This window comes from Nannospalax galili, unplaced genomic scaffold (assembly GCF_000622305.1).
Source record: "Nannospalax galili isolate Female #2095 unplaced genomic scaffold, S.galili_v1.0 scaffold553, whole genome shotgun sequence".
Lineage (NCBI taxonomy): Eukaryota > Metazoa > Chordata > Mammalia > Rodentia > Spalacidae > Nannospalax > Nannospalax galili.
The window spans coordinates 3,844,312-3,869,450 of record NW_008336313.1 but is presented as its reverse complement, the minus strand read 5'-3'; the positions used below and the strand labels follow the sequence as shown (position 1 = coordinate 3,869,450).

At 42.9% G+C, this 25,139-nt stretch overlaps 1 protein-coding gene across 3 annotated transcripts in view; it reads left to right on the top strand.

Moving 5' to 3' along the window:
• The window catches only part of Dnajc6 (DnaJ heat shock protein family (Hsp40) member C6), a 178,655-nt gene that overhangs the window by 23,992 nt on the left and 129,524 nt on the right, over positions 1 to 25,139 (top strand). The window contains exon 2 of one of the 3 annotated variants that reach the window (XM_008831061.3): positions 875 to 940. The exons of 1 other annotated variant lie outside the window; for it this stretch is intronic. Coding sequence is in view for 1 of the 2 variants with exons in the window: in XM_008831059.3 (XP_008829281.1) it covers positions 21,524 to 21,701 (178 nt within the window). In the remaining variant the exon portion in view is untranslated. Of the gene's footprint in view, positions 1 to 874; positions 941 to 21,299; positions 21,702 to 25,139 lie in introns of those variants that run through there. One more of the 3 variants, XM_008831059.3, reaches the window with a different exon arrangement.

The following is a 25,139-nucleotide window of genomic DNA, read 5'->3' as shown; positions in this document are numbered from 1 at the left end:
CCCCCTCCCTTAAACCAACCCAATTTTTATCCATATCTCCCTTGTTAAGGCCTGTTTCCTACTGTTTTTCTCTTTCAGGTTATTTCTTTTTCTTTACCTCCATGTTTCCTTTCCAGTATCCTGGTTTCTGTAGTTATGTCTGGCTGCATACTTTTTTTTTTTATCAGAGTCTGGTTCTAGAATCCACATATGAGGGAGAACATTTGTCGATTTTTTATCTGAGTCTGAGTTACTTCACTTAGTATAGTATTTTTATTCTGTTACATGTTTTCTTTTGCTGTGCAGATGCTTTTTAGTTTGATGCAACTCCATTTGTCTATTTTTGCTATTGTTTCCCTCCCTTTGGAGGTCAAATTCACAAAGTCCCTGCTTTACCAATGCTGTGGAACTTTCTATATTTTTTTCTAACTTTTTCATAGCTTGGGGGCTTATATACAAGCCTTTAATCCTTTTTGAGGAGTGGAAGAGAATACTCTGTTCCCATTGTGTTCTTGGCACCCTTGTGGAAAGTCAGGAGAGTCTAAATGTGTGGGCTTGTGTCTTGGCTCTCTATTCTGTCTTGCTGGTGTATGTGTTAGGTTTTATGTCAGTATTATGTGGTTTTGTCACTATAGCTTTATAGTGTATTTTGAAATCAGATAGTGTGATGATGCCTCTAGCTTTGTTTCTTTTGATTTGTCTTTTGTGATTATGCATGGATTTAGTATTATTTTACTCTTGCTATGAATAATGTCATTGGCATTTTGCTAGAGAGTGCATTGAGTTTGTAAATTGCTGTGAATAGCGTGGGCATTTTAACAGTGCTAATTCTTCTAGTCCACGAACAAAGGAAAGGTATTTTCATTTATTTGTGTCTTTTCCAATTTCTTTTCAGTGTAAAGATCTTGCATCTCTGTGATGGTGTCAACTTGACTGGAGTGAGGATTTACCTGGAGAACTGGTAAAGCATTGTTGTGAAGTGTGTCTGTGAGGGTGCTATCCAAGGAGCTTGGCATTTGAGTCAATGGATTGAGTAAGGAAAATTTGCCCTCACTTTAGGCAGGTGCCATCCAATTGGCTGAGGACCCAGATAGGACAAAGGGACAGAGGATTTTAGGTCTTTGTGTCTTGGAGTTGGGGTTCATAATTCTTCCTGCCTCTGGGCATCAGAACTTGAGGTTCAGGCTTCAGGGCTTATATGAGAAGTATCTCGCTGTCCTCAGTACTTTAGTCTCCCACTGAGAGTCATACCATTGGCTCTCTTTCTTCCAAGGCCTTAGCAGTTGCACTGAGCCCTAACATAGTTACCCCAAGGCATTCAACAACTTCACCAAGTGGGTTTAGAGTCACTGGACATGTTCAGTATGGGAAAGGAGCTAAGACTAAATTAAGAATAAAATGTAAATGATATTACTATTTACTTGAATAAGATAAAACTAATGAAATGTAGGCTTTGCTGTGAATATGAGGAAGAAGGTGAGGAAGGGGTTTAAGATATAGAGTGTCCATTAAACTTCAGTTACCCTGATGAGTGATGTAAATATTATGTCTAAAAGTGATTCTGGAAGGGGGGAGGTATTAGTAGAAAAGTTTGATGAATTTGGGATGATTTAGCCAACATAGCTACTGGATGGCGGAACAAAGAATTGAACCCAGATTCGACGTTGTTACCGTTTCTCTTCATTCTTCCTTCCTGCTATCCTTTCCTTCCTTCTTTTATTCCCTTCCTTTCACCCTTCTTTACAAAGATTATTGTTTTTTGTGTGCAAATTAAAGTTAAGCCCACTTCGCACGCACCCTTTGTACTCACCAGGGTGCCTGATGTTCTAGCCGAGGAGTGTGTTGGGAGTGGGGAAATCAACCACAGCTGTGCAGGCTGACCTACCTTCATACTTCAGAGTCCACAAGCACTAACCCTGCTGGAGGGTATGGCTGTGGATGTCATCTAGTCCTCTGGGGTACCAGAGTTCTTGGATTCTGTAAGAGTGACTTTCACAGCAGAAAGATGACTCCAGAGCTTGATTCACCTGCCGACCTCAGGCTCAGGGCTATCAAACTCCAGAGTTATATTCCATTGATGGTATCTGTTCCCTGCCATTGAGAGCAGGAGCAATTTTCTCTGTACAATTCACTGCTTGGTTGAAACTCCTCCTCCCATCTGCACTTTCTGAGTTCTCAGTGTCTGGCCGTCCTGGTCTCCACAACTGTCTCCAGGGCTGCCTCTGAACCTGGACCTGTGGCAGGTTGACTTCAGGCTCCCTGACTTCTGACTGTTCCCTGGCTTCAGGTCCCTAGGGTAGCTCACTTTTAAATAAGTAAATTCCTTCTCAAGATGTGGCCAGGTTATAGCCCTCTGAGTGAGGCGAAGTCCTTTTTCACCGCTGACCCATCCCAGTGACTGGAGAAGTCACTGTCTTAGCAAGACTGCAGCTGGGGTTGAGGCTGTGAGAGATGGGCGGTCCCTGGGGCGGGTAGGACTGTCAGTCTCTTTGCAGCAGGGCCTTCTTTTGTACCTTTTGGACTAGGCTTCTCCTTCCCCTCCCTCACCAGGGAGCTGTTTGGGGCCTGCTTCTTTTCCATGTACTTTCTTTCTCTGTTTCTGCATGTTTTTCAACTGTCTCACTCCTCCTTTTGTGGATTTTTGAAGCTCTTCCTTATTTCCTAGCTATGGAACAGAGTCTATTTTTCTCTTGCCCTCATACTTCCTCTTCACTGGGTCACAGGAAAGCAGCTTCCAGTCCGCCCTCTTACCTGGAAGTCAGTGTTATGCTTTTGATTGTAGAAATTTTGAAGCATACTTCTGTGTCACTTAGTTTTGCTATGTAAGGAGCCACCTTAAGCTTAGTAGCTCGAGGCTATGCATGCTTACTCAGTTCACATCTCCACTTGCAGGAATTTAGGTGGTTCCGTTGAGCAGTTCTGATATGGGTCACACTAAGCTGCCCCCAGCAGGGCTCACACTGGACCTGGGGCATCAACTGAGATGCGGAGACCAGCTTCTCCATGTGGCTCCCATCTTACTGATGGCTAGCTTGGGCTCATTCTTGAGAAGGAGAAGAGGAGCCAAGGAGGCCACCTGAAGTTCACAGAGATCTGGGGCCTAGGCTTGGAAACACTGTAGCAGCCTTTGCCCGCTGTTGCTGTCATAGCACAAGCTGATACTTGTAATCATTACAAGTCACAGACTGGTGATTTCAAACAACAGACATTTATTTCTTATAGTTACAGAGGCATGGGGAAGTCAAGATGCTGGCAGATTCAGCACATGGGCCAGGCTCTGCTGGTGACTCATAGAAGGCCATCTTCTCACTACATCCTCATGATGGAAAAAGAGAATGCTCTGATCTCCCTGGATACCAATCATGGGGCTTCTGCCCTCATGGCCTCATCTTTTTACATCTTTTTGTTTTCTTCTGTTTGAGACAGGGTCTCCCTGTAGCCCCTGCTGACCGGGAACTCGCTTATGGCCTCAGTCTACTGAGATTGGCCTGCTTCTGCAGACCTCCCAAGTGCTGGAATTTGTTATTCCAATTTCATAATGCATGCAGTGTATTCTGACTACCCTTTCTCTCCCCCCCCCGTCTTTTATCTTCCCCCATCCCCATCAATTCACCCTCCTCCTTTCCAGACCCTTTTCCAGATGTATCACTTTTGGTTTTTAAGCATTTTATTAACCAGGGCCATCAGTGTGGACTGTGTACTGGAGCCTGGTGGGGTCACCGGTGGGGACACAACTGAAGGCAATGGTTCTCCCTCTCTCTGATTCTATCAGTAGCAAATAGTTCAGCAATGAGGGGTAGGGACCCTGAGCTCCTCTTCCCTCCCTGTCTGATTTTCGATGGGCCCATTCTTATGCATATCCAGTGTATGCATCTGCTGTGAGTTTGTGAGTGCAATGGCTGTGTCTTGCCCAGGAGAAGGTATTTCACAACCCTTCTCCCTATCTTCTGGCTCTTACATTCTTCTACCCTCTCTGCTAATGTTTCTTGAGCCTTAGATGGGATGGTATAAATATCTAGTTTTGGGCTGTGTGTTCATCCTTTATAACCTTATCCTAACCTATTTCCCAAAGGCCGCCATCCCCAAATATATACCATCACATTGGGGGAAGGGATAGAGCTTCAACATAGTAATTTTGGGAGGTTTCGTGATACTGAGGAAAGGCAAACTCTATAAGCACACATTACTTCTGTCATCCCCAAATGGCAATTTCTCCTCACCAGTAAGCAAACAGATCACAGCAGACACCAGTCGGTGATTCAGTTCTGTCCATAGGCACTTGTGGGTAGCCTCGGATCCCACAGGTTAAAGGCTTAGTCTCACGTGACTGTTCAGGCACCATTCATATATCCCGGCTTCTGCACACTGACTACAAATGGCTACCTACCACTCCCTGTTGCGACTTGATTCATTCACAGAACTCAGGGAAGTATGTTTATTGGCTTATTAATAATAGAGGCAAATAAACAGACGGGTGAAAACATGCACAGGAAGAGGTTTGCTGGGGACCTGGCTGCTCCTGAGCTGTGGAAGCATTCCTATTTATTTTCCTATTGGCTTCTACAAGCTGTCTGACCCTTCCTTTGGGTTGTTATGGAGACTTCATTGTAGAGGTAGGACTGAAGTGTGGACAACAATGCACCAATATGATTGGACAGAAGGTTATTATCTGACACCAGAAGACCAAGTGGGAAAATCGACGAGACCTATCTGTCCAGATTCTTGTTGGTCTCTCTGTACATCGCTCCTTTCATTATGGTGTGGGGCAGGACCCAATGTGAAATGAGGGCCTCGGGGTCTATTATTAGACAAGGTAGGCCAGAGAATTTCTTTATAGTCAGATATTAGACAGAAAGGCAAGGGGGGATTATAATCTACTTTTAGTTTTAGTGCTCTGCTTTGGGAAAGAGGAATTCTAGTTATTATGGTCTGTCTTCAGGAAAAAAAGGAGCAGATAAAAGGGAGGCAGAAGGTCAGAGGGAAGGTTTTCTCTGAGGCCTAAAGTGCCACAATGTCATAACAAAGACAGTTTTTTAACATTTATGGCTATAAACTATCAGAAACCAAAGATCAATTATTTTGACCAAAGGTACGCTTATTGTTCCAGCCATTTTGGAAGTAAGAGCGATGGGAAATGGGTGTGCATTTGTGTGCATACATGCCATATATATGCATACACACATACATTTGGTTTTATGAACATAGTCGGTGACCTGCAGGTTAATGTGTGGTGGAGGGAAGACATCACTGTGTGACAGTAATTAATTCCATTCATGAATCAGCACATACAGAAAAGTGTGGATTTGGAGATTATTCTTAGCAAAGCCCTTCTATCTCATTGGGGCGCCGTGATCTGAGTGGAGGTAGAGTCCTTGTGCCTGCGGGTTACCCGTCTCGCTTCCACAATGCACAAGAAGGACTTCTCCTATGTGTTCCTTTAATCTGACTGAATTTCAGAATCATGTTGAAGGTGGTTCTTACTGTGCAGACTCCATAGTGAGGAGCAGAGCCGCAGAGGCAGAGGTCAGGGCTGAAGCCCAGGCTTTCTTTGCATATGGATTTTTTTTTAATTCTTAAGAGTTTCAATTTTCTCATCTATAATGATAAAAATGTGTCTTTTTAGAGGTTAGAAGACTGAAACATTTTATATCTGTGCTGGATTATACAGTAGCCACTCACTATAAGAGGCTAGTGGATGCTGACATACACTGTACGTGTAAAACAACAGATTTCAATGACATATCATGAAGAAAATCTTACTCAGAGTTGAGGTGGCTGTACTTTGTACCTACTGAGTTAAATAAAATGCATTGCAAAGCTTACTTCGTTTTATTTTGTTTTCTAGTGTGCCCACTAGAAAATTTAAAGTTGCAGTTTTTGCTCATGTTGATGACTTGTGTCCTATTTTCTTCTGGCCAGTGCTATGCTTAATGGAAAGTCTCTGAAGACCACAGAGTGTGGTATAAATATTAGTTATAGTCTGAACATGTATAGAAGATATAGTTGAGTGGGTTGAGATTTTGTGACAGCATAAAGTTTACTAATGTTTTCTAATTTTTTGTTTGCGTGTTTGGAGACAAGGTCTCACTATGTAGCCCTGGGTGGCCTGTGTAGATAAGACTGGCCTCAATTTCACAGAGATCCACCTGCTTCTACTTCCTAAGTACTGGTATTAAAGTACTGGAATTCCTACACCACCACACCCAGCTAATGTGAACTAATACTATTTTTCATTTTTTGTTCTTTGATCTTTTTGAGACAGAGTCTCCTTGTAGCCCCAGTTGGCCTGGAACTCTCTATGTAGACTAGGCTGGCCTTGATCTCAAAGAGATCTGCCTGTGTCTAGGAATCCTGAGTGCTGGGAATAAAGGTGTGTGCCACCACACCCGACTTCCACCAATATTTTTTAAAAATATTTTATTTGTTTATGTATATGGAGTGTATTGCCTGCATGTGTGTAAGTGTACCCGTATCATGCAATGCCCAAGGAGGACAGAAGAGGGCATTGGATCCCCTGGAACTGGAGTTATTGGATGGTTGTTAGCTGCCATGTGGGTACTGGGAATCAAACTTTGGTCCTCTGCAAGAACAGTCAGTGCTCTTAACCACTGAGCCATCTCTCCAGCCCCTCCACTAGTATTTTAATGTAAGCTTTTATGTAGGCATCTTAATTTTTCTTCCTTGTATGTATGTAATAGGGAGGTAATAATTGACTTCTATGAGAAAATAATAACTTTAGTGCACTGAGCTACAATTGTACAAGCACTGTGCTGAGTACTGTAATAGGTAGAATTCTTTTGGCTTCATATAACAGATACAGTCTGAATGAACTGAATGGAAACACTGGGGATTGTGTAAGTATGGAGAGGGTAGGGATGCAGTGGGCTTCTGAATTACTAGACTATGAGTGCTGTCTTCTTATCTCCCTCTGCGCTCAGATTTACCTCTCTTTGGCAACACCTTCTTTTTAGATTGTCTCCATGTGTCAGAAACATGGGTCCTATGACTGCTGTATGTCACCTTTGCACTAGGGAAGGACTCAGACTTATTAACTCTGATTTTAAGACCATCTGTTGACTTAGCTTGGTTTTAGTTAACTGCTTTCAGGTTATGGCACCTCCAACTCCAACCACAGAGGATGAGAATTTTCCAGAAAAAGAAAGTACTTCTTTTGATCGATTATAAGAATAAAGGTGTACTGTGTCTGCTGCTGTATTTGGATATGGCTTGCCCTTCAAAGGTTTGTGATGAAAGCTTGGCCTCCAATGTGGACTGTGGAGGCAGTGGACCCTTTAAGAGGGAGCTTAGTGTAAGAAAACCAGGTCATGGGGGCTCTAAGCTCATGAACGGATTAATGTTGTTTTGTGGGAGTGGGTTGGTCATAAGAGTGGATTTGTGCTGGGCCTGGTGGTGTAAATTCGTAATCCTAGTCACTCAGGAGGCTGAGACAAGAGAATCCCAAATTCAAGGCCTGCCTAGGCTAAAGTGTGAGTTTAAAGCCAGCCCAGGCAACTTAGCCAGGTCCTTTCTCAAAATAAAATAGAGGGTTAAAGATACAGTTTTGTGGTAGAGTGCTTACCTAGCATGTGTGTGCAAGGCTCTAGGTGTAATTCCCATATCACAGAGAGTAGATTCATTGCTAAGAAGAGCAGGTTATTATCAAGGGCAGGCCTTCCTCTTCCTCATTTCTTGGTTTCTTGTCACACTCATGCCCTTTCTATGTGTAGCTGGTTCCCATAACACTTTTCTCTCATGTCGTAATGCAGCCAGGAAGTCCTCACCAACTGTGCTATTTCCTTTGGTCCTTGCAGGCACCAGAATTGTGAGCCACACAAAGTTCCTTAAAAGGAGCTCACCCTAGGTACTTCGTTACAGCAACATAAAGTAGATCAAGACACCAGCTCTAATTTAACATGATAGCCAACTAGCACAGCTTAGTTTAGAAAGGAGAAAATTATGGCTCAAAGAAATTCTGTATTTTTCCCAAGTTCAAACATGCAGGCTAGAAACTCAGGACTCTCTAAAGTTCTGAGCTTAACCACTACACTGAGAAAATTCTAGTAAATCAAGGTGTGCCAACTTAAATTTTGCCTGGCCCATAAGATCACTTCCCATACAACCTGATGATCTGCAGGTGAAGGAACTGCTGCTGGTGACACTAAGTTCTTTCGAAGTCAGAAGTGGGCACCACTGTGCTGCCCAGTCTTATGTATGAATCCTTAAAGGAGGCTTCAGAATACTTAGCACTGCTGGGATGTTTCCTATTTATAACGTGTATGTATAATGTGTAACCTGCTTCCTTTTGAGAACTTATTTTCCACCAATACATGGTTCCCTGTGTTCCATAGCTTATGGGCATGGTGATTGCAGAGGCACAGGTGAATGGCATCTTCTGTCATTCACAAACAGCATGTGACCTAAAGGAATATTCTTTTAGAGTGATGGTCCATACATCACTCAGGAAAAAATGGTCTGGAGGGTGTAAGTCTCCTGCTCAGGCCAGAAGTAAAGTAAAAAGAAAATTTAAGCCAATATGCTTTGAAGAGGCTACAAATCTGTCTTTGTTAATCCAGTAGAAAAAAGAAAAGAGCAGTACATGACAGCTTTGCTAGGTGGGTCCATATTAAGCACCATGATGGACTGCTGAGAGGATGACCTGAGCCTATATACAGCTCCATGGCCTTCATCAGTAACAAATGTGATGCTATAAACAGTAGGCAAAACCCTTTCCCAAAGGTGGCTCACCAACTACTGTAGTAGAAGTTGTTTATTTCCTAGGTCTTTGCTGGACATAATGTACCAACATGGGCCTGCCGTCATAGAGTGAACAGTTTGGTGCAGGAAGTCACACATGTAGACAGACAATTTCAGTATAACATGCTGTGATGCCTTAGAAGACGTGCAGTATTCTATGGGGCCTTGTGGAATTATATCTGACTTGATTCTAAGACCTTTGACAGTTCCTTGGGGTAAGTGCTGTCCACATAGGGAGTTGAAGGGCAGGCTGGACTGGGCAGGCGGGCGATCCAGAGAACCCTTATGTCAGGACTTAAAGACTGAGGTGGAGGGACCAGCAAGGTGACTCAGTGGGTAGTCACTTGCTGCCAAGCCTGATGATCTGGGTTTGATTCACATGGTGGAAGGAGAAAACTCACTCCTGAAAGCTGTCCTCTGACCTCCACATGCATGCCACGGTGTGTGTACAAATGAACACACACAAAATAAATACATAAAATGCAATAATAATAAAGACTTAGGGGAAAGAAGAAGTGGCAGGGGCTGAGTCCTGAGGCGAAGTACCAGGTACCTGAGTGTGAAGGGTGCATCATGTTGCATACTAGATGGAGGGTGTTAGGAAACCCTTGAATGATTTTAAGCAGCTGAGTCTGGTAATTGGATTTGCATTTTAGAAAGTTCAAATGGGAATCAATTTGTTAACTTTTCTGTCTCACTTTTCTTATCTTGAAATTGAAAGGCTCGCCTACCCTCTGCAGCTCCTTTCACTTTAATATTCCAAAAATGTCTCTGGTGGCGGCTCACTTTAACCCCATGCTGGCTTCCAGATCTCTCGGCAGCAAGGCCAAAGATTATAACTAATGCTGGAAGAGGGTGTGTACGGTGTGGGTAGGGGGTGGGAGGGGACAGGAAATTGGATGGATGCTGTAACTTTTTCACCAGAAATAAACAAATAGGAAGCTATGCCGGTTTCTCTGAGGGGCTCCTGAAAAGGAACCAGCGGGTAGTCTCAGCCTCTCAACAGTCTGGTGGAATGCATTTTGCTCTGCTTCCAGCCTGGATGACATTTGATACCCCCCACAATAAATTAAAGTACTACATATTAAAGTATTTAATGATAAGTGAGTAATACAAAGCCTGCAATTCTTTTAAAAATAGTTTGGGAGGGCTTGGTGTGTATCTTTGTGGTGGAGTACTTGCCTAGCATGTATGAGGCTCTGGGATTGTTCCCCAGCTTTACGAATACATAAGCACATGAATGAATGAATAAATGAATGAATGAATGAATGAGTGAATAAATGAAGTTAAGGCTGTACATATGGAAGAAGATTGGCAATGGCTTGGTCATTATTGATGTTGAATTTTGGGTACAAAGAGGGCCATTACATAATTTTGTCTAGTTTTATATGTGCTTGATAACTTCCAAAATAAAAAGTGAGAAACAGAGCAATAAAATAAAGTACCTTCCCTCATTTCCTAAATTCTTATTTACTTCTTGTACAAATGGAGAATGAGCCAGACTTTTACTTAGTTATATAAAGCAATTGTCTTAGAACTGCTGTGTTGTAAATACCAACAATTTTCTTTAAAGTATGTTTAACTTTGAAGACTTAAACTATTCTAGACTACAGTGACTCATATAGGCAGGTCAAAGAAAGATGACTACATACAAAGGAAGGAGCCTGTGTGCTAGTGAAGTCACTGATGACATGAGCCCAGCTTTGGGCTGGATCTATCCTGAAGGAGTCCTTGGGTAGCCTGTTGGAGATACCACTCGTTTGGGAGTCAGGCTCAGTAGACATCGCTAAGTACCAGTTGGAGAGCATCAATGAGAAACTCATTTCTGCAGCAGAGGGCTGGAGAAATGGCTCAGCGGTTAAGAACACTGAATGTTCTTGCAGAAGACCTGGGTTCGAATCCCAGCACTCACATGGCAGCTAACAACTGTCCGTAACTCCAGTTCCAGGGGATCCGACAGCTTCTCTGTCCTCTGCGGGCATTGCACGGCATGGGTGCACTTATCTGTATGCAGGCAATACATGCATACACATAAAAATATAAAAATAATAAAAAAGAAAAAGAAACATAGCAGATAACACAGATTGGATCCTCACCATGTGCCAGGTTCCATGGTAGGCTCATTGTGTTCTTGATGTCTTACAGCTTTAATAGCTGCTCTATTATTTAGCTGGGACTATTTTACGAGTGAGGAAACAGACTTAGGGAAGTTATATAACCTGTTCGTGACCATATGGACATGAAATTCCTTGTAACTGCTGTGCTGAATGAAGAACTGAAATCCAGAGGTTAGGTGGCACATTACATCCCACTTGGAATTAGTTTGGCTGTATGTAACAGGAAAAAGCAAAGAGTGGCTTGCCACAGGGTAATTTCTCTTTCCCTTGTAACAAATCTAGAGGTAATCAGCCCAGGGCTGCCATGATTTCTGGGGCTCAGAGTCCTTCTGTCTTTTGTGAAAGCATTTTATCCTCAAGGGCTCACCATGGTTTCAGATGCTTGTGGAAGTTCTAATGTCCAACCGGAAAAAAAGAACAAAAGATTGGAAGCGGGGTGTTATAGCCATCTAACTTTTTAAGGACAGACCGGAAACTGCTCATACCACTTCTATGTATATTATGGTGGCCACAGCTCAGTCCTGTGTACATGTCTAGCAGACTGTAGAGAGCTATGTGTAGCACATCCATGAAAGGTGTATGGTCACTCTCCCAGATGAATGGGTTCTGTTAACATGGAGAGGAATGTAGGTGGACACCTAGAATCACTAATTAGCCCCAGAGCTCATTCCAGAGCTCTGGCCTCTTTGAATGAAATGCTCATCATAACACCTTGCATATTTGAACAGGTAAATATATGAACAGCCCAGGATTTCAGTTTAGTTACCAGGAAATGCTAGATCTTTCCAGCCACATGTGCCCAGAGGGCAGCAGTATTTTGGTACTCTGGAGATTCACACCTAAGAATTGTTCCACTTGTACCCCCCATGTCACCACCACATGGTATCTGCCACATCTCTGTGTGCTCTAGGGCCCATCACCTTGCTAGGCACAATGAATGAGGTTACAGGGAGGAAGATTCAGATTTGTAAGGGTCTGTAATATAAAAATCATATGTAATGAAGTCAGGACCAAACAGGAATATCCAGGACTTAGTGGATATTCCTTTCAGTTCTGTGCTGGCTTGAACTTAACTTTGGGGAGTTATTTACCTGAAAAAAATTAATGTTTGTCTTTGACTGAGAGCAACTGAGTACAGGGCTAGCCTGTGATAATTTGTTAGCATCTGTAGCTGAAGTTTCTCTGCTCTAAAGATGATGTAAACATGATTGCTACTTTTATGAGCTGCTTTCTTTTTGAATTAGGTGAACTGGAGGCTAGAGAGATGGGTCAGTGATTAAGAGCAAGTACTGAGTGCCCCTGCAGAAGACCCAGGTTCAGTTCCCAGTACCCACATTATGCCTGACAAACGTCTGTAACTCGTTCCAGGGTATCCAACTCCCTCTTCTGGCATATGTGGGTATTGTATGCACAGGTGCAATTTACATACATGTAGGCAAAACACCCGTATACATAAAATAATTTTAAAAATTGGATGAACTCATTTATTTGACACATTGTTAAACAAAGAAAAACATGGGTAACCATATAGAAAGAATCACATTCTCATATTACTTACACACAGCAGTGATCAAAAATAATTATAGAATGGACCCCAGGATTTAATGCAAAAAAACACCCTGTTCAGAAAGGTTTCAGGCTTTTACTGGCAATGGATCTAGAACTGAATGTGTTTCTTTACATCCTTTGGGTTCTGACACGTTTTTTTTTTCACATTTTAATATCTGCTGACGATGGGTATACACCACCTCTAACCTGCGATGGTGATCTGGCATAAGCATCCGGGAAGATTGCAGGTTTGCAGCCTACTTTTTAGTGATGAAATTTTCACCATCTTCAGCTTTTGTTTTTTCCATCTTTTCTTCTTGTTTCTTTTTCATATATCACTTTTTCTTAGACCAGGCATTTCACTGTGTGGGTCTCGGTCTGATCTCCACCAGGTACTCTTGAAAAGGCAGCACAGGTGTGAAGTTGTTACCTCAAGAGTGCCAGAGTGTCCTTGAAAAGTCAAATGCTGGAGAGGGAAATTGGTAATTGTGTCTTAAGTGAGCTCACTAAGGAAACAGGGTGGACTTTTCTGTAAGCTGAAGATGGCCCCCAAATAATGTTTTGCACTCTTATATTTAGCGGGCACTGTCCATGGCCTGGTAAAGCATGAGGTTGATTGCCTGTGTGATTGTCAGAACTACTTGAATGATTCATTCACAAATATATTCTCAAGCTAATACTTAGTCAAAAGAGTTTTAAAAAGTTATCTCAAATTGCCGGGCATGGTGGTGCACACCTTTAGTCCCAACACTTGGGAGGCTGAGGCAGGTGGATCTCTGTGAGTTCAAGGCCAGCCTGGTCTACATAGTGAGTTCCAGGCCAGGTGGGGGTATAGGGAGACACTGTCTCAAAAAGAAAAGTTATCTGAAATCTAAAACCGTTCTTTTTAATGTTAATATTTATGTAATCTTGAAGCATCTTAAAATTGGTGGTTTATACTTCCATCAGTAGTGTATTTTTCTTTCTCAATTCTGTGAATTAAAATGGGTTCTTAGATTTGACAAAATGTAGTATTTGAAAAGTTTCACATTCATCATGTGCTTCCATGCATCTTTCATCTTTTAACTACATTTATTTGCGTGTGTCTGTTAGCGTTTGTGTGTGGAAAGGACTACACATATGCCATGGTATGCATATGGGAGTTGAAGAATTTGCACAAGTTGGTTCTTTCCTTCTACCATGTGGGTCTAAGCAACTGAAGTCTGGTCTCCAAGCTTAGCAGCAAGCACATTTACCCACTGAGCCATATTGCTGTCCCGTTTTGTGCATCTTCTTTGCTTTATCCTGTGAGGGAGCATGTGCCATTTCCTCCACTGTATAGAAAGGGAATATATCTATGAGTGGGTGCCAGATCATAGAAAATTTTGGGGGGGCAGCACACAAGCATGAATATAATTTTTCCTTCAAAGCTAGTGGATTTTCACCATGTCCATTTAATCTATGTGCTCTCAGATTTCTACAGATTCACATGTAAAATGTAATAGACGGGTCGAACTTCCTTTAAAACTAGAAGCTTGCTTTTATTTTCACAACTTTGCTGACTTTAAACTTGTAGCAGTCATTCTGCCTTTGCCCGCAGAGGACTAGGATTAAAGTTATACACCACCAAACCAGGCTCCAACATTACTTATTAATTTTTTTGAAGCAGGGCTTTACTATGTAATCCAGCCTGACTTTGAACTGTCTATCCTTCTGCCTCTTGAGTGCCGGCATGGGTTTTTTTGTCACCAGTCACAGTTTAGGAGTTAGTTTATTTAAAACAAAACACAACAAAATTAAAGGGGCTGGAGATATGTCTCAGTGGTTAAGAACACTGGTTGCCCTTGCAAGAGGACCTGGGTTCGGTGCCCAGCTGTGGTTACACAGCTGCTCCTAGTTATACATGTGATTCCTGGCTGAAATCATGATTAATTGGGACATAACAAATGGGAGCACTTGGAGGTTTCCCCCCTGTACATCACTTGGAAGAGGAGTGGGAAAGGACAAGTCAAGTTTGAGAAGATAGGACTTTTGAGCCTATAGAGAACATGTAAATGAGTACCTTTAGGTTTACTGCCGGGAGGAGAATGAATCAGGTCTACCCTGTCATGAAGAGTGGTCAGAAGGATTCTCAGCTGGCTTCTCTTTCTTCTGAGCTGTGCCCTAAAGACATGGGTTTGAGCATTGGTCTTGGATCTTTTCTTGGTCCTTCAGGTGGGAGCTTGACACTAGGTCTAAGTGCAAATGCCTGTGAGGGCTGACTGACAGGAACCAGGAGAGTAGATTGGGCACCCCGTACTGGAAATGGAGGTGGGATGTGGCACTAAAACTGGAGCCTGAGAACCTTTCCAGGCATCGAAACTAAAAGTTTTTCTTTCTTTCTTTTTCTTTCTTTCTTTCTTTCTTTCTTTCTTTCTTTCTTTCTTTCTTTCTTTCTTTCTTTTCTTTCTTTCTTTCTTTCTTTCTTTCTTTCTTTCTCTTTCCTTCCTTCCTTGTTTCTTTTTTCTTTCTTTTTTAATTTTAATTTTTAAAAATTTTATGTGTGTATGTGTTTTGCCTGCATGTAGGTAAGTGTAGTGCAGTACCCTCAGAGGTCAGAAGAGGCTGTCAGATCCCCTGGGACTGGAGTTATGGATAGTTGTTAGCTTCCATGTGGGTGCTGGGATTTGAACCTGGGTCTTCTGCAAGGACAACCAGTGTTCTTAACCACTGAGCCATCTCACCAGCCCCAAGTTTTTCTTTCTTTTAAAAGATCTATTGATTACTTTTATTTATGTTGATGTGTGTGCCTGTGTGAGTTTATGTGAACTATGCGCTTGCAGGTGCCTATGGAGACCAGAGGATGTTGGATCCCCTGGCACTGGAATTATAGGTGGTTGTGAGCTGCCATATGTATACTGGGAACTGAACATGGGTTCTCTGCAAGAACAGTGAGCACTCTTAACCACTGAGCTATTTCTCCATCCAAGTTTTTCTTTTTTAAAGTATAGGACACACCAAACATGTCTGGGAAGCAGAGAGGAACTGATGTTAGTACTGTGTGTTGTCTATACCCACAGGCCTTATGCAGTAAGGAACTAAACTTAATTATGGCTCTAAGGCATGCTGCCCAAGTAAGTTTTAAACTGTTCATTGATTTACATTGATTACAGAAGAAAATTAAGGGACTGTGTTTCAGACACCTGGTTTTGCATCAGAAAAAGCATAGTTGAAACTTTGGCCTCATGACTGCCTAATAGAACTTGTATTTCCTAGTTGATGTCACAGTGTGGAGGATTTTCACAGTTGGGAATACTAAGACCTCTGGGTAGCAGAGGTTCTGCCTGAACAGAGAAATTCAGACATTCACCGTCAGCACCCACACTGAGAAATACATTTATATCACCACACTTAGACATACAACACCCCACACCACAAAAGCCTCAAGCAGTATTTTAGGAACCATCCTTTCATGTTCCAAAACCTCTGATTTTTTTTTAACTATTTCCTTTTGATCAACATCATGGCCATGAACTTCTAAGTTTATTTTATAATCCACTAGTAGTCAACAATATGAACATTTAAAAACTTTTTTTTTAATCACTGGGCCAGAGCTGGACAGATGATTCAGTGCTTGAACCACTTGCCATGCAACCATGAGGCCTGGTGTTTGAATCCCCAGAACCCACTTAAAGCTGAGTGGGTGTGGCAGCCAGCCTATATTTCCAGCCTTAGAAGGTGGAGATGGGATTCCCAGAGCAGGCTGCCTAGTAAAACTAGCCATGTTGGTGAGCTCTGGGTTTGATTGAGTGACCCTGCCTCAGTGAATAAGGAGGAAGAATGATTGATGATGGTTCCCGACATCAAACTTGAGTCTCCACATGTGCACATGCATATGTTCTCCATCTGTCTCCCCACTTCCCACAAACATGAAAACACACACACATACATACCATACACACACACACACACACACACACACACACACTAATGGAAAAGGGGGAAAATCACTGGAGCAGTTAATAGTGTGGTATTTTTGTTTATTCATTCATTTGTTAATTCAGTTGTCCCCTCCCTCCCTCCCTCCCCCCTCCCTTCCTTCTTTCCTTCCTTCTTTTGTTTCAGCAGTGTTGGGGATCAAACCCAGGACCTTCGTATTTACTTACTGTCTGGGTGCTTTCTTGGTGTCATGGGGACTCACACACATGAGGAGACCTTGGATTTTTCTTCTTAAGGACTCCAAATCCTATAGGAAATACAGGCATACAGGTGCATAAAAACCATTATTCACATCACACAAAATGCTTTCAATATTGTCATTTATCACAATGATGCTTCTTAGTCTGGGGAAATTTTAGTTTAATTTTAAAGATAGGAAATTAATCATATTTTTGAAAATGTGATTTAATTAGATATAAAAATTGCAGAATGCAGCAGCAATAGGTAATAATAATAGTTGTAATCATAATGATAGATAATGATAATAGTATTTGTTGTGCATTTTCTCATATGTTAAGAATTGACTTTATTACCAGGGACTGGAGAGGTGGCTCAGTGGTGGCTGTTCTTGCAGAAGACCTGGATTGGTTCCCAGTACCCACATGGCAGCTAACAACATCTGTAACTCCAGTTCCAGGGGATCTGATGCCCTCTTCTGGCCTCGGCAGGCACTGCCTGACACCAGTTCACTTACATGCAGGCAAAAGACTCATACATTTTTTTTTTTAAAGAATTGATTTTATTCTCACTAGGTGTGAGAACCTTGTTCTGATGGACCTACACTCCTTTTCCAAGGGGATCAAAGATTAGATAACATGGCCAGAGTTCATGGGTTTAGGACTCAATTCTGGGCAGTTTGATTCCAGAACACCAGTCTCTGTCAAGGTGTCATCCTTCCTGGAAATCAAGCAGCAGGGTTCTGGTTTACCTTCATTTTTTTAGCCTCACTGCCTGAAGTGTGTAGTGTTTGCTGTGAGGATACAGCATCTGAGGTGGGGTAGGGGTGGGATAGAAAGAATAGAGCCCAGCTCCTGAACATCTAAGTGTGGACCCTGGTCACTGAGTCAGTAAAAGCAAGAGTCACCAATAGTAAAGTCAAGGAGAGAGAATTCTTTCCCCAAAGTGGGCAACTAGCCCCTTGCCTCTGCCCTATATGTGATCTTTTATTCTTGAGATAAAATAAGTTATAGAGCAGTCTTGATCTTGGGAAACAGGAGAGTGGGCATGCATGTTCACCTTGATTTTTCAGTGCCACCTCCCTTCCTTAGGCCCAAGTTCTCATTATTGTTATTTGGTGTGTGTGTGTGTGTGTGTGTGTGTGTGTGTGTGTGTACCCACTGATTTAAGCTAGACTGGTTGGCCTGTGAGCATCCTCCTGCCTCTGCCTCTGCTTCCCCAGTGTTGGGATTACAAATATGGGGCTACATGCCTGACCCTTTTTTTTTTTTTTAACTTGGGTGCTGTGGACCAACTTAGGCTCTTATGCATGTGAGCAAGCACTTTTTTTTTTAACTGGGCTATCTCTCCAGCACCCCATCTCAAGTTCTAAATAATAACACAGAGATAACTTTCTATTCATAAATTTTTGGAATTAAAATACTTAGCCTTCTTTTCATATCCTCTCATGGGAGGACTAAGATATCTAAGGCACAGGATAGAGCTACACCTGAGACAGACCAGCAGTAGTGACAACAGAAAACATCTCAGTGCTTACTATACTATATTAGGTACTTATTCAACTAACACTTTGTAATGCTGTGTAGTACTAATACTTTAAATATGCTTTATTTATTTATTTATTTATTTATTTAATGTGTGTGTTTTGCCTACATGTATGTAAATGCACCACATGGGTGCAATGCCTGTGGAGGCCAGAAGATGGGATTGGATATCCTGGAACTGGAGTTATAGATGGTTGTTAGCTGCCATGAAGGTGCTGGTCACTGAACCTGGGTCTTCTGAAAGAGCAGCCAGTGCTCTTAACTGCTGATCTCTCTAGTCCTTTAATTTGTACTCTTGATGGAGTGGAGAGGTGAGATCTTCATGGATAAGTGAGCTTTTTAAGAATTTGTTAGTCTTGAGGTTGGCACATGCTCCAATTTAGTCCCCCAAATTTAGTTTTTAGGCTATTGTGAATTAATCTAGATAGTGTATTTTCTAGTCTTTGTGTTCCAGTTTTGGAGAATTGTTACTAGTTGTTCTGATTGATTTTGCTTGTATTCAGTTAAGTATAAAGCTAAAAAACAAGATGATTTGGTCTGGGGGTGTAGCTCAGAGGTACAGCCTTTGCCTAGCATGTGTGAGCTTCTGGGTTCTGTCCCAGAAAAAAAAAGATGCTTTTTAGCTCATTCATGACTTTCTTTAAATTTTCAAACTTGGGAGATAGACATCCAAAATACAAAGGCATATGTTTCATCTACAGTGTCTCCCAGCAGTGTGTCTGCAGCTCTAAAGTTGAGCAAATATAGCCAAGAGTACACTTCTTCATTTCAAAAACGATCCTCTCTAAATTCTCTCAATCCGGTGATAATAAAGTCACTACCTGCCAAGACACACACTAGACACTTGGATGTTTGTGTTTCCCATGGGTCAGTAATGAGTTGAAAAAGTGCAGAGAGATATTATTAAATGTTACTGGAAAATATTTTGTTACTAGATTTTTAAGTTACTATGGTGAAGTAACCAAAATAGCTCAGTCTTACAAATTTGGAAGTTTGAAAGTAAAGCATTTGTATTTAAAGTCCTATTACAGTTCTCTCCACTGCCATTCAAAGTTACCATAAGCAAGCATTAGCTCGGAATTCTGCTTCTGGTCTTGCGGCACCTCAGCATCTGAGAACATTCTGGAGTGCATGCCCCTCCAGAAGGAATGGAAGGATCTAGCACTCAGCACTCCTGACATCTGCTCAGTCCTTCTCTTCCTGCAGGACGTGTGTTTGGTGATCTTTCAACAAGAAATGCCTGTCCACCCAGTTAATTCATTGTGTTTAGGTCAATAGAGCTAGAGCTTCCAGGGAACTTAAGAGTCCCGATGGTCTGGTCAGAAGCCTCTTAGATGTTGTCATTTGATTAGAGTCCTGATGTCACTTAAAACAACAACAACAACAACAACAACAACAACAAAACCAAAACAGTAAGGGAAAGCTGTGTAAGTTGAGAAGACTTTCAAACAGACTTTGTGTTTGAGCTCCAGCACATTGCATTACTTAGATTACTTAGTTTCTGAAGGTATAAGAAGGGAATGTACACACATGTGGGTGCGCAGGAATGAACACACACACACACACACACACACATACACACACACATACACACTTGGAGACAGGGTCTCCCTGTAGCCCCAGATGGCTTGGAACTCTCTTTGTAGACCAGGCTGGCCTGGAACTCACAGAGATCCATCTGCCTGTGCCTCTCAAGTGCTGGGATTAAAAGTGGTGTTTGGTTAAAAATGATTTAATTAATTAAATAGTTGATTTATTTTTACTTATATTTTATGTGTATGAGTGTTGTCCCTGCATGTATGTAAGTGCACTTGTGTCTTGTAAAGCCCAAGGAGGCCAGAAGAGGGTGTCAGATACCCAGGAACTGGATGGTTATTAACGCCATGTGGGTGCTGGAAATGAAACTCTGGGTCCTTTGGAAGTGCAGCCAGTGCCCTTAGCTGCTGAGCCATCCCTCAAGTCCTTGAAACTGATATTTTTTTATTTTAAAAAATATTGTATTTATTATTTTTATTTTATGTGTATGTGTGTATTGCCTGCATGTAAGTGCACCCGGTTGTGCAGTGCTCGGGGAGGACAGAAGAGGTTGTTGGATCCCCTGGAACTGGAACTGGAGTTATGGACAGTTATTAGCTGCCATGTGGGTGCTGGGATTTGAACCCGGGTCTTCTGCAAGAACAACTAGTGTTCTTAACCGCTGAGCAATCTCTCCAAGCCCCTAAAACTGATATTTTTGAAACTAACATTTTCACCTAATCTTTCACCTGAGTTAATGAGGGAAATTTTTGAAATACTATTTCAGGTGAAAACCAACACTGGGTAATACCATCTTGAGAGTTAACAGTTTATATGAGTTTGGAGGCCTGAAACTTATACATGCCGGGGGACCTCTTTGCAAATATAAAAATCTTCTAATGGGCTTGCTGGGCTTTCCTCAAGAAAGGGGCTTTGACACCATCCTCCAACTTAATTAACTTCGTGATAGATACCCCTCTGATAATAACTGCTTTCTTTGCCTACAAATTTGAAAGAAAAATAAGGGACGAGGCTAGAGGATGGAAAGGAAATCCAGGTCTACCTAGCTTCCCAGCCATCTTTCAAACCAGATGAGTGGGAGAGTCCTTTCTCCAGGTAAACAATGACAGGTCGGAAATTGCACGTGACTTAACGTCCCCTCCCCCATTCATTCCTTCCACAAATAGTTGCTCTACCGATCTTCATCTTCTTACTTGGTGGAGGGCCCCTAGCTTCCTTGCCCGATTCCAGCTCTTTCGGTCCTGGGGAGTGCAGAATGCTGCTCTGAGCGTAAGGACGGCCTGTGGTTAACAGGATTCTTCTATTTTCCCCTCCCACTGGAGTTACAAGACAGTCTACCAGGACGATCAGCATCCGGGCAGCTTTCACTTGCAGAATCTTCCGACGAAGATAGGCTAAGTTACACGAAAAGGGCGTGCCTGGCTCTCAGCGCCGCCTTGGGTGTCCCGGCCGGGTGGACACCTAACCCTTTCTTCGGTGGCGCGCGCGCTGACACACCCCTCCCTCCGCGCTGTCGTGGTCCCCTCCCCATCCCGCCCCGCCCCGTTTTCCGCTTTCAGCTTCCCTCCCTTCCACTCTCCCCTCCTTTACTCGCTTCTGTTTATTCCCTGCCCCCCGGCCAGTCACTCCCGGAGCTGCCCCGCTGTGCCGAGGGGCGCGGGCGACACCTCCACGCTCCTTCGGGCGCTGCCCAGCTTGCGGGTGACCCGGCCGGCTGCACTCTCTACCCGGGGCGGCGGCTGAGCTCGCAGAGCCCTGCTCGGTGGCCGCTTCCCTCCTTTCCCTCCTCTTTGCGTCATGTCGGACACTTGATTATTATTATTTTTTTTGATTTCTCTTTTAGCCGTCCCGCCTTCCCCTCCTCCTTCCTTTCCCAGGTTGATTTTCCTCCCTTCTTCTCTGGGCTTGCCCATGAGCCTCCTCGGGAGCTACCGGAAAAAGACCAGCAGCGATGGTTATGAATCTTTGCAGCTGGTGGATAGTCACGGGGACTCCGGCACCGGGGCCGGCCCGCAGAGGGTGACCGCGGCCGCGGCGCGCAGTCCCGCCCGGCAGCCTCCGCACCGCGCCAGCACCACGGACAGCTCAGGTAGCTGCCCCGCTCGGCCCGCGGTGGCTCAGTCCACCCGCTGGGCTCTCGTCCCCGACCGGGCCCGGGAGGCTGGGTGGCAGGCCGGGGCATCTAACACCGCGGGATGGTGCTTCTCTAGTTTCTTTGGTCCAGGGAGCTTAGGAAACGTTAGATCAGTCCGGAGTCTTGGTGACATTTGCGAGCACCTCTTAATCTCCCTAGGCTGCTGAATACACCAGCTGGGGGCGGGGAGAGGGAGGGAGGAGAGGGAGGGATGGAGAGAGGGAGGGACGGAGAGAGAGAGGGAGGGGAGGGTGGCGCTGAGAGGCCGCTGCTTTCTCCGCCCAGCTGAAGGAGCCGGGGTGAAGCAGGCTGGGTGCTTTTGCAGCTTGCAGACCGCATTGTTGTCTTGATGCTGGTTTTATTTACAATTACATAAAGCTTTGCCGCGTCTTAGCGATCTGCCTTCCTAGGCGAATACTACCTTTTCCTACGCAAGGCTTTACCTGGGATCTAGAGCCCTCTAAACAACACAGCTTTTGTGGTTTACACCATGAAATGTATTTCATCTGTTGTTGGCTTTGATCTTATCGTTATCCTTTTGTGTGCTAATATTTCCCAAGTCTTTACATCCAGGGAGATGGAAATGCTTCTAAACTTTGTATCTGGGTTTAAAGTCTCATAAAATGTCTTAGTGATTTAGAGACATTAAACATGATGTGAGTTAGAGATTCCTGAGTTAGAGGTGCTAGTGTTAGGAGAGTTTGTTTACCTTCCCAAGGTTGGGAACCACTGGATGGGTTCAGGAGAGATCATTTATAGAGTGCTGGGGGGAGGGGGTTTGGTCTACATTTACAACTTTAATTCTGGGTAACTGAGGACTCCAGAGGGAAGATTCACTCAGGATGAAACCAAGCAGGATTTTATTCCTGCACCTTACAAACCCTTGCTTGTGGACTTGAATTGTGTGATACTCTCTCTGGGCTCTTATGCCTGAAGTGAGATGAAGTACTGTCCACAGGTGTTCAGTTGTCCTGGACTGAAAATGAGTTTGCCATCAAGCTCTGGTTTAAGTGAAAGAAGGTATGGGTAAGATAGTCTCTCAGAGCATTTTAAATAGAGCTAACATTGTCCCTAATTGCCTGGAGTCTCAGGCTTTGGAGACTTAACTTGACTTGTATGCTTACTTGACTTGTGCTTTTCCAGACTGGTGGCGGATGAATGCAGTCCATCATTTGACTGGATGAGACTTCCTTTAAATCTTTAACAAGGCCTTGTATCTGATCCATGATGGTTTTGGGAACACTTAGAAATAATTGAAGTGAACACGGCCCAGTGAAAACTGAGGAGCCTTACTTCAAGGACTTGAAAATGAGTCTATAGGTTTTCTTTTTTTCATAAGAATTCATCATTTTAGGAGTTGGAATTTGTTTTTTAAAGTATGCTACATTATAGAAAAAAACAAAACAAAACAAAACACAACATATTTCCTGGGCCCATCAATGCCCACGCACTGTACTAAACCTTGTTGGGGGATTCAGTAGAAAATGCTGTCTCTTTGGCCTCTGGTGCACTGGTCATTTAGTAGGGACAGTAATTCTAACACAGAGCAGCCTGTGTAAGTCCTGGATTTTTGAGAATTGCCTTTTTTCACCAAAATGATTTTTTTTTCAACACGTGACGAGAACAGTGAATTGCCCTGTTAAGCTGTGGTGGTGGGAAAGCATTTTCATTAGAATACAGTTATCTCTAAAGTGCTATTGCCAGGAGTTGATTCTTCAACTCCATCAAACTAGTGCTGTTTCAAGAGCTGCATCCCTCTCACTCCCTGCCCCAGCAATTCCCTCCTGCATCAGCTTGGGGAAACACTGTGGCCTGGTTACAGCAGGCTGATACAGGACTGTCTTGATGTATACTTTCAGTTGAGGATGTAGTTTTAGAATAATGCTTTTTAGTTTGGATGAAAGATTAGATTCTGAGAACGGGGTTCATTTACTAGTGCAACTATATGTCTTGTCTAATTATAGTCTGTCTTCTAAGAGGCGCAAAGTGTGGCCTAGGCAGTGTGAATATATCCATTTGTTAGGATATTTAATTAAACTCATAGATCACTTCTAATGCAACAGTAATCTGCCCATTTATTCAACTGATTGTGTGTGATATGTGGATTAGATAGGGAGTTCACGGGGGTTTTGTTCTGGCAAGAATAGCTTTGAATGAGAAAAGATATGTTGGTATCCTACTGGAGAATGGAAAGCTTAGACTTAACAATACCTTGTTATACACGTGTGTGGCTATGTATAATAGAACTCTTGGACACTTATTTCATTCCCTGGAATTCTATGAAATAGGCAAGGTAGGTTGCACCTGTCTGTGCCTTGGGATGGAACCTCTGCACTTTTGTTAGCAGCTGGAAACCCCAGTAACTCTTTAAATTCTGTCTTACACTTATGAAAGGGGAACCATAGTAGCTGTTCTTACCATAGAACTTAAGCCAAGGCTCAAAGCTACATGAGACTGCAGTTGCAATTTTTCTTTATTTTGTTGTCTCTGTGCCCTTGCATCTCCCAATTTACATGAGAATGATGATGTGGCAGGAGACTTGTCCAGTGAAAAGGAGCTGTGCAGCCACAGTCAGACTCTGGTCGTCTGTCATTTTACTATAAAAAAATTATTACACTAATTGATGTGTGTGTATACATGTGAGTGCGATGTGTAATGGTCAAGGACAACTTTCTAGAGTTGGCTCTTTTCTTCTACTTATGTGTGTCCTAGGGATCAAAACTCGGGTCCTCAGGCTTAGCAGAAAATGCCTTTATCTGCTTTTATCTTACTGGCTCTTGTTTTGTTTTTGTTTTGAGACAGGCCTTAGTATGTGGGATTGGCTTGCCTAGAACTCACTATGTAGGCCAGGTCAGTCCTGAACGTGCAGCAATCCTCTATCCTCAACCTCTGGAGCACTGAAATTACAGGTGTGTTCCATCACATCTGGCTTAGTATTTTTTTGTTCAATGTGTAAGAGTTACCTGCATGTATGTAAGTGTATCCATGCATGCAAAGTGTAATGCCTGCAAAGACCAGAAAAGGGTGTCTGATCCCCTGAAAATGGAGTTACAGATGGTTGTTATCTGTCATGTGGGTGCTGGGAACCAAACCTGGGTCTTCTACAAGAGCAGTCAGTGCTCTTAATTTCTAAGCCATCTCTCTAACCTCCTGGCTTACTCTTTAGGGACTAAGTTTTACCCCATTGAACTAAATTGACTTTCTGTGTAAACTTAGTGTCAACTGATAGTTGAAATGTAAACAATATTATCTATTTTGATTCCCCCCCTTTTTTGTTTCCTACATGCAATTAAAAAATATTTAATAACAACACAATCAGAAGAAGCATTTCATTACAACAGCATTGAAATATTCAATAACAATTTCCAGAGCTAAGATGCATCTCCTTCAAAC